Source organism: Pseudonaja textilis, chromosome 12 (assembly GCF_049901715.1).
Source record: "Pseudonaja textilis isolate UNSWEBS1 chromosome 12, rPseTex1.2, whole genome shotgun sequence".
NCBI lineage: Eukaryota > Metazoa > Chordata > Lepidosauria > Squamata > Elapidae > Pseudonaja > Pseudonaja textilis.
The window spans coordinates 4,667,431-4,677,062 of record NC_142001.1 but is presented as its reverse complement, the minus strand read 5'-3'; the positions used below and the strand labels follow the sequence as shown (position 1 = coordinate 4,677,062).

At 44.8% G+C, this 9,632-nt stretch overlaps 1 protein-coding gene across 2 annotated transcripts in view; it reads left to right on the top strand.

The window, feature by feature from the left end:
- Window positions 1-4,129: 4,129 nt before the first annotated feature.
- Window positions 4,130-9,632, top strand: part of LOC113437904 (ubiquitin carboxyl-terminal hydrolase 12-like) — a 38,318-nt gene continuing 32,815 nt past the window's right edge. Inside the window, exon 1 of one of the 2 annotated variants that reach the window (XM_026703110.2) lies at window positions 4,130-4,404. In XM_026703110.2, coding sequence (XP_026558895.1) covers window positions 4,357-4,404 — 48 coding nt within the window. In that variant the 5' untranslated portion in view covers window positions 4,130-4,356. The remainder of the gene's footprint in view (window positions 4,405-9,632) is intronic. The other variant, XM_087940879.1, reaches the window with a different exon arrangement.

The following is a 9,632-nucleotide window of genomic DNA, read 5'->3' as shown; positions in this document are numbered from 1 at the left end:
AAGACAGAACACACACCCATCTTCCCCCTTCACAAGAGATTGTTGACATGATCTGAAGAAAGAGTTGGAAGAAGATCAGGGAGATAACGACTTGCTAGACATTTCCTTACAAGACACAAGGGTTTGGTTCCTTCAGAGGCAGGAGAGAGTTCAGGGATCCTTATCTTGTTTGCTTACCTGTTGCAAGACCATCTGGAGGAAACCTTCTGGATTTATCTCACCTTTCCCTTTGACAGCCAGGGGCTAATCTCTCACAAACATTCCCAGAGAGAAACAGCCACCCCTCGAGAAATCCAGGAACTTCTTAATTTAAGTCAGTGTTTCTCAACCGGGGGAACTTTTAAGATGTGTGGACTTCAAGTCCCAAAATTCTCAGCAATGGCTTTGCTGGCCGTGGAATTCGGGGACTTGAAGTCCATATACCTGGAAAGCCCAGATCTAGATGGATACACATCAGTTTGTTCAACTAACCAGTATGTCCTGGCTCATACCTAATTCTAAACAATAAACGATGACACAAACTTCCACCCTCTTCTGACTAGAATTAGAATTGGAATTATTTTTATTGGCCAAGTGTGATTGGACACACAAGGAATTTGTCTTGGTGCAAATGCTCTCAGTGTACTTAAAAAGAAAAGAGACACTCATCAAGAATCGAGAATCATAAGGTGCAACACTTAATGATAATCATAGGGTGCAATAAGCAATCAAATCATACTAGGAAACAGTCAATATAAATCGTAAGGATAGCAACTTTTCCAACTCACAGGTTTGATTAAATAGCTTTGAGGGAGATGGGCGGTTTAGAAAGATGAAATATAAACAAACAAATTAATTAATATGCAGCTCACTTCAAGATGGAGGATTTAATTGAGAGAAGACAGAAAGAGAGAGGATGGGAAGCTGGGTTGTGTGTAAGGCTGATACATGGCTTTTTTTTTTTGACTCTAGCAACTTTTAACAGGGGTGGGATTCTACCAGTACGCACCTATTTGCTAGAACCAATTGTTAACATTCTAAGCAGTTTGGAGAACCCATTGTTAGAAGAAATTACTGGCCTAATCCTGTAAGGAAGGCAGGAAGGAAACATTCTGGTGTTGCTTACAGAAACTGCCTCTCCATTAACACTTATTACATTCTTGGCAGGACTAGACTTCCTGTCTCTGGAACTTCTCTGGAGTTTTTTTTCCCTCCTTTGCTGGTACTTAGCTTGTGTGGAGTGACCATTCAAAGTTACAACGGCACTGAAAAAAGTGACTTATGACCACTTTTCACACTTACAACTGTTGTAGCATCTCCACAGTCATGAGAGGCCAGGCGAGGAGATGCGTGCCTCGATCTGAGTGATATTGAGTTGGCCACACCCAGCCAATAACATGACCAGCAAGCCATGTCCACCCAGTCACATGACCACCAAGCCACGCCCACCACCTAAGCCACGCCCACAGAACCGGTTGTTAAAAAATTTGAATCCCACCCCTGACTTTTAAGATGGGTGAACTTCAATTCCCAGAATTCTCTAGCCAGCGTGCTTGAGAAACCCAAGCAAGGGAACATAAACTGGGTCCTGAAATGGAGAGAGGGATTATGAAGTGGACCAGAATGAATTCTCCTGAGACTTGAGTGGTGAAATTCATGAGAAAATGGATAATGGTGAGGAGGAGAGGAAAGGAAATAGCAACAACACTTAAACTTATATACTGCTTCACAGTGGTTTACTGTACTCTCTGAGCAGTTTACAGAGTCAGCATATGTGCCCTCAAACAATCTGGGTCCTCATTTTACCAACCTTGGAAGGAGGGAAGGCTGAGTCAACCCTGAACCAGTGAGAGTCGAACTGCCAAACTGCAGTCAGAAGTAGCCTGCAGTACTGCATTCTAACCACTGCGCCACCACTATCGCCCTGATCTTTGCTGATCCCAAAGAACATAACGTAATAGAATAACACAATAACAGAGTTGGAAGAGACCTTGGAGGTGTTCTAGTCCAACCCCCTTTTCAGGGACTACAGTACTCAGTGCTAACAATACTGCAAACTCTATTTCAATATAGGAAGGAGGAAGTTCATTCAAGCCTATCATATTCATAGTCAAAAGAGTAGACTAAGCAACTAGAACAAGGATGTCCAACCTTGGCAACTTGGCTGCTTGAGGAATTCTGGGAAATGAAGTACACAAGTCTTAGAAGTTGCCAAAGCTGCACACCCTAAACTAGAATCTTCAGCTCCAGGGCTGAATATTACTTTGAAGTGCTCAGCACCTCCTGAGCATCAGTTGTAGCTGGAACACTTCCCCAGAGGGGCTCACTGGCCCAGATAAAAGCTGCTCCAAGGTTCATCCTTCCAGGTGCCTGGAGCACTGTGGCTCAACCCTGGCAATTTTGATGTCATTGAAATATATGCCTCAGTATACTGGCCAGGGAATTCTGGGTGTTGCAGTCCACCCATCTTAAAGCATGCTGGCCAGAGAATTATAGAAACCGAAGTCTACACATCTGAAAGTTGCCACGGTTGAAAACATCCCGTTGCCCGTTGCAGAACGTTAAGGACACATTGGGTTTGCTGGAACCTACGGAATACAGGTAATCCCCAATTTATAACCTGAGTTCAAATTTTCAATGGCACTGAAAAAAATGGCTTATGTTTTCACACTTGTGACCGTTGCATCATCCCCATGGTCACGTGATCAAAATTCAGCCATTTGGCAACGGATTCATATTTATGATGGTTGCAGTGTTCCGACAGTCATGTGATCCCCTTTTGCGACCTTTCAATAAGCCAGAGGTCTCCAAACTTGGCCACTTTAAGACTTGTGGACTTCATCTCCCAGAATTCTCCAGCCAGCTGGCTGGAGAATTCTGGGAGATGAAGTCCACAAGTCTTAAAGTGGCCAAGTTTGGAGACCTCTGCAATAAGCAGTCAATGGGGAGGCCAGAATAACTTTACAATCCTGTTACTAACTTAACGACTGCAGTGATTCATTTAACAACTGTGACAAGAAAGGTTGTAAAATGGGGGAGGGGGAATTTACATAACAATTTACTTGTCTCATTTACTAATGGAAATTTTGGACTCGATTGTGGTCGTAACTGGAGGATTACCTGTGGCCCCTGTACGTATGAGACAGAGGGACTTTCCAAAAAACCGGGGGTGGGAAAGACGTTCCCAGCCCCCTCTCTGAGGATTCCCCTACCCAGATCTTTTGCAATGCCCCCTCACCAAGAATTGCAGCCCCTTCCCTGCTTTTCCTCCCAGTTTTGCAGAAGTGCCCCCTCTCTAACAAAATGAAATTCAGTGCAGATAAAAGGAAAGTCCTACACTTAGGCAAGAAAAACCAAAAGGACACATATAGACTGGGTGAAACCAGGCTCAATAGCAAGAACTGGGAGAGGGATCTTGGAGTCTTAGTGGACAACCAGCTAAATAGGAACCAGCCGTGTGCAGCAGCAGCCAAAAAAGCCAACACAATCCGAAATTGCATTAACAGAAGGATACAATTGAGATCAATGGAGGTACTAATACCACTCTATAAAGCCTTAGTAAGACCACACTTAGAGTCCCGCATACAGTTTTGTTCACCACATTACAAAAAAGATGTTGAGACTCTAGAAAAAGTGCAGAGAAGAGCAACCAGGATGATTTTAGGGGATGAAGAACAATTACAGGAACCGGGCCTGGCTAGTCTAGGGAAGAGAAGGACCAGGGGAGACAGGAGAGCAGCCTTCCAATATTTGAGGGGCTACCACAGAGAGGGCGGGGTGTGCGTGTGTGTGTGAAACTATGCTCCAAAGCACTTGAAGGCAAGGCAAGAAACAATGGATGGAAACTGAAGAAGGAGAAATTCAACCTGGAAAATAAGGAGAAATTTTCTGACACTGAGAACCATCAACCAGTGGAACAGAAGTTGCCTTCAGAAGTTGTGGGAGCACCATCACTTGAGTTTTTTAAGAAGAGACTGGACTGCCATTTGTCAGAAATGGTGTAGGGTCTCTCGCTTGGGCAGGGGGCTGGACTAGATGACCTACAAGGTCCCTTCCCACTCTTGCTATTCTGCTCCATCTGTAAAAGTCTCTCCTCGCGCCGGGCGGGCCCAGACAGGGGCGGGGCCGTCGGCGGAACGGAGGAAAGGGCGGAACTTTCCTTCCGAGGCTGCGCGGGCAGGTCGGAGCCGAGTGCGAGGGACGCGCCTCCACCCCGGCCGCCGCCTCCGCCTCCGCCTCCTCCACCTCCACCACCCGGAGCGCTTTTTCGGTGGCGCCACCTGCGGCGGCCGCGGCTCCGGCGGCGGCGCTCCCTCGGGTAGCGGGGCGGGCGGCCAACATGGCGGCGGCGGCGGGCTGCGGCGGGTCGCCGCGCGGATGGCAACGCTGATGACCGTCCGGAGACTCGCCTCCATCTGTACCATGGTGAGGGGGGGGGGGAGACGCCCCGCAGCATTAACACCCCTCCCTCCGCAGGGCCCCTCCCTTTTGGGGGGAGGGGAGGGACGGCAGTGAGGAGGGGTCTGCTTCCGCGAGGAGGGGGCAGGCGCGGGGGTGGGGCCCGGGCAGGAAACCTCGGGGGGCAGCTCTCTGAGCATGTGCAGAGTGCTTTCTCCCGCGGGAGTGGGGGGGCGGTGAGAGGAAAAGCAGCCCCTTTAAGGGACCCCCTTCCCAAAGGAGCCTTTAAGGCAGGGGTCTCCAACCTGGGCCCCTTGCTGGCTGGGGATTCTGGGAGTTGAAGTCCTCCAGGCTTAAAGGGGCCCCAGGTTGGAGACCCCTGCTTTAATGAGCCGGCTTTGGGGGTTGGGTCTTTTTTCTCCTCTGGGCGCCTCACCTATTTTTATTTATTTATTTATTTATTTATGGATTAAATGCATATCGCTCCCCCCCTCCGGGGCGGGGGTGCTGCTGGAGACCCTGTGTGGTGCCTGGAATTTGAAAGACAAAGCCCATCATCCACCGTCTCCTGTCCAGTTCAGGAGAACCCCGGGCTGCTCCCTCCAATCCAGACCTTCCTGGATTTCTCTTTCCTGCTCCTTTTCTTCCTTTCTTTTTTTTTTCCAGATAAGGACTCCAAATAATAATAATAATAATAATAATAATAATAATAATAATAATAATAATATCCTTCCAGTTTGGAGCCCCCTGTCTGGTACCATGCATCTCGCCCTCTTAACTGAGTCCATCGGTCGCTTTTTATAATAGTGTGTTTATTTACGGTGTATGTCCTTAGCTGGCATACTCATTTGTTTTTCTGTTTTAGGCAGATGTAACAGTTTATTTTAACACATCTTGTCGGTGATTTGATTCGGACATCATTGACATGCAACTAAAACAGTAAAAAAAGCTGTCATAACAAAATATGCAGAGTGCTTTCCAAGTTTGCGCACAATGGGTAAAGGGTTCTCTCTCCATTCCTTGATAGATTTTATTTTTATTCTGCTTTTTAAGTTTGTAAGTAATGCAAGGCAGCGATCATACCTAATACACTTCCTCCTCCTCCTATTTTCCCCACAACAACCCTGGGTTGGGCAGAGAGAGGCTTGTTTTTTTCTTCTGCTTTCTTGTTCTTCTTTGGTCTCTTCCACTTCGCTGCTTTAGTTATTTTTCTGTATGTTTGTCAAGAAAACATATCCTGGGTGGAAATGGCATGAAATGTGTGAATGCCTCGTGAGGTGCACAGATGAGTCATGTATGTGCTGTATGGACCTGAATTGCAACATGTAGCCTTTTGGGGAACGGGTGGCACCACAGGGTAGCTTCCATGAATTTAGTTAATTAAAGTGAGTAGGATCATATTGTTCCCACATTTTTAATGTAATTTCATGTCATATTTTTTGCATAGAAGTGGAACAAATAGATGAAATGAGAAGCAATACAGTAATCCTTGATTTAAGACAACGATTGAACTCAAAGTGAGTTTTGCTCCATTTCCCAACTTTTCTTGCCAAAGTTGTTTAAGGGAATCGCTGCAGTTGTTAAGTTAGTATAACCTGGTTGTTAAGTGAATCAGGCTTTCCCCATTGACTTCGTTTGTCAAAAGGTCGCAAAAGGGGATCATGTGACCCGCAGGACAGAGTATGAAGTATGAACCAGTTGCCAGACATCTGAGTTTTGATCACATGATCACGGGGATGCTAGAAAGGTCGTAAGTGTGAAAAATGGTCATAAGTCACTTGTTTCAGTGTGCTGTTATAACTGAACAAATGACCTGTTGTAAATTGAGGTCTGTATTTAACAATATGGAGAGATTAAAATGTCTACAAATAGTAATCATAATGTGTTAAATGTATATGTCTCCTAACTCTCAGTAACTCTGCGCAGTTGGTTATATGTTGAGAAGCCCTGAGAAGGTATGTTGGCCCTCTTTGACTCCAATTCATTTTTATTGAGTGAGGAACTTGCATTTGATGCTCTTGTAAAGTGGTGTGTCCTGAAAGCAGCACAAAAGTGTGTTGCAGTGCAGGTCCTTTCTAGCCAGCAAACATGAGATTTCTCTCTCTCTGTTCCTGAGAGAAAAAATAATTGATTGTCAAGACCAGAAAGGAAGGAAGGCTTCTGCAAATGAAGTCCTTCCCCCTGCAGCTCTTACAAGCAATTCCTTCTCCCCTGTAGTAATTTGTGCTGCAGGATTGATGCTTGTACAGCATTTCATTCCAGCAAAGACCATCTGGAATTCTCATTGCTTTCTATTGGGGAAGATCTCTTGACGTTTTCTATATTTCGTCTTTTAGCTTCCTTCCATCATGAAACTCAAGGGTCATGGGATAGTTTTGGCCTGAGTGAAGGAATGCAGTTGAAACTTCATCCAGATGAGAACTGTGCCTTGTGGGTGAGAATAATCTGTTAATCTGATTGGAAATGCACAGCCCGAGTGATTTTCATTCTCCCTGAATGCCTCTGTTGATCTCCCAGCATTACAGCTGCTGGAAGTTGTGTTCAAAAATACCTGGAGGGAATGTGTTGCATAACCATGCCCTTAAGCCTGAGCAATGGTGTTGAGATGTTGTCATGGATGTGGCATTTGGTTAAACCGCAATTGTGTCAGTGGTTGGGTGTATCATTTAACACGGTTGGCTTGTTTACCAGCTGTGATTTAAAGGGAAACTGATTTTGCCTCCCTTAAGCAGGATCTGATTACCATGCATGCTTTATTGGGGCTGATATTGCAGAAGGCTTAGAAACGACATCTGCAGCTCGAACACTTGTAAGAGCTGGATGTTTTGATCATGTAACATTTTCTCAGACCTGTTATGTTGGCTCCTTATTTATTTCCAGGTTGTGAAGTGCTGGTATATGTGAAGGCATTAAAGAGTGCCGTGTGATAGCACATTTGCCTTTATAATCCAAGCCTGTTTATGGTCGAAGATTAGTTTTTGAGCATGGAGATTCTCGGCCATCCAGGCCATGGTTGTCCCAAAGGTACTTTTTCAAAAGGCAACTGGACTTTCTTGGTTTTTTTCTTGAAGACGTTTCGCTTCTCATCCAAGAAGCTTCTTCAGTTTTGAACTGAAAAAGCTTCTTAAATGAGAAGTGAAACATCTTCAAGGAAAAACAAAGAAAGTCCAGTTGCCTTTTGAAAATTCACCTTTGGGGTCCGTTTCTAAGGTTCTACTGTCTGGCCCATCACAGAGAGAGCCTTCTCACCAGTGTCCCCAAATCTTTTCAATTGTCTCCCCCATAACAAAGTTTCCAATTTTCCTTTCCCAACTCCTTTCCTTGAGCTTGTAGTTAGCTAATTACACCATATCAGTATTTCTCAACCGTAACCATTTTAAGATATATGGCCTTTAATTCCCCAAATACCTAAGCAAGCAATGTTGTGGGCATTCTGGGAATTGAACTCCATATATCTTTAAATAGCCACAGTTGAGAAACACTGCACTATATAAAATATTTAAATAAGATGTGTGTTGCAGTTGTCTTTCTTGTTCTGCTGATCCCTTAGGTGTTTAATTTTGTGGTTTGATTTTTATATTTAAAAGTGGTCTGCTTTTAAGGGGTTTTGCTCTTGAAAGATGTTAAAAATGACAACCTAAGAATAACAATAATAAATATCCAGGTATTTCCCATCCTCCCTGGATGCTTAACATCAACGGGACATTTGACTCATATATTTGGAATCTAGGTCCTGTCTCAAGAGAAAAACGATATTTCGCTTTAAAACTCTGAGATAAATTAATCAAGTCCACTTTTATCTTCTCAAAGGGTTTTACCTCCTCCCCTTGTCCAAGAAGGCCACCAGCATTAAGTTCAACCCCAGAGATAGTTCCAGTTTTTCATGCCAAACCACACCTCGCTCTGCAGAGGCTCATGGTGTTTATGGGCGTTTAGCCATTAAAAGAGTCTTGGAAAGTGTTTTTCAGTCTTGGCAAGTTTAACATAGGTGGACTTGGCTTTCTGGGACTCGAAATCCACCTATCTTAAAGTTGCCGAGGTTGAGAATCACTTATTCTTGGATAAAAACATTCTGAATGGAGAAAAGACAAGCCCTTGACCTTTCCACAGCAGCCTCTTCCTCCATCAGTAGTTTTCGGCTTATGTTGCATTTATTTATCTCATTATGTTTGTTTCTAATGTATTCGTGTCAGTAAAGCACTTACAGCCGTTTTGGTCCATGGGGAAAAATAAATAGTCCATAAGTGGAGAAAATCTACACGAAGGCCACCAAAATGACTTTGAAGTATGTGCCTTTTTCCGCAGGTCCCTGGAACCTTCTGTCAGCCAAGAGGTGATTTAAAGCAGGGGTCTCCGACCGTGGCCACTTTAAGCCTGATGGACTTCAACTTCCAGAATTCCCTTGGAGACCCCTGATTTAAAAGGGGGTGGGGAAGGATGAGTCAGAAGAAAGGAAAAGCTGGGTACAGGTAGTCCTTAACTTACAACCAGTCATTTAGTGGCTATTTGAATTTAAAACTGACCTACCTGGGTAGTACAGGTAGTCCTTGACTTACAACAGTTCATTTAGTTATTGTTCAAAGTTACAACAGCACTGAAAAAACGTGACTGGCGACCGTTTTTACACATGGCCTTTTGTAGCATCCGCAGGATCACATGATCAAAATTCAGATGCTTGGCAACTGGTTCCTCCTTATGACCGCTGCTGTATCCCAAGATCCCGTGGTCCTCTTTTAACAACCTCCTGACAACCAAAACTCACGGGGAAGCCAGGTTCACTTAACAATGATGGTAAGGAAGACCATAAGTTGGAGGCAAAGCTCCCTTAGCGGATGTCTCACAAGAGCAGAAATCTTGGGTTCAATTTGTGGTCGTAAGTCGGGGATTACCTGTACTTGCGATCTGGGCTCAGAGTTCTGACGGTCGGGCCCACCCGCAGCCCTCATGGTCACAACTGCACTTTGGTAATCAGGCCACATTTGTGTATCCCAAGGTCACGTGGGCTCAATTGGTGACCGTTTTGCCAAAAGCCAGTATTTGCTGTACTTCCATAGTTATCGGCAAAACTAGCCCATCGCAAACCATGGTGTTGCTTGATTGTGGCGGTTGCTTAACGGCCACCATAAAGAAGATACTAAAATCGGGTCCGTCATCTGATGGGCAGGCTCTGTTATTATCATAATTCGAGGACTACCTGAGTATTAGATGAAAACTTTTTAAAAGTCAGAGCAGTTCAACAGCTGAACCTCAGACCA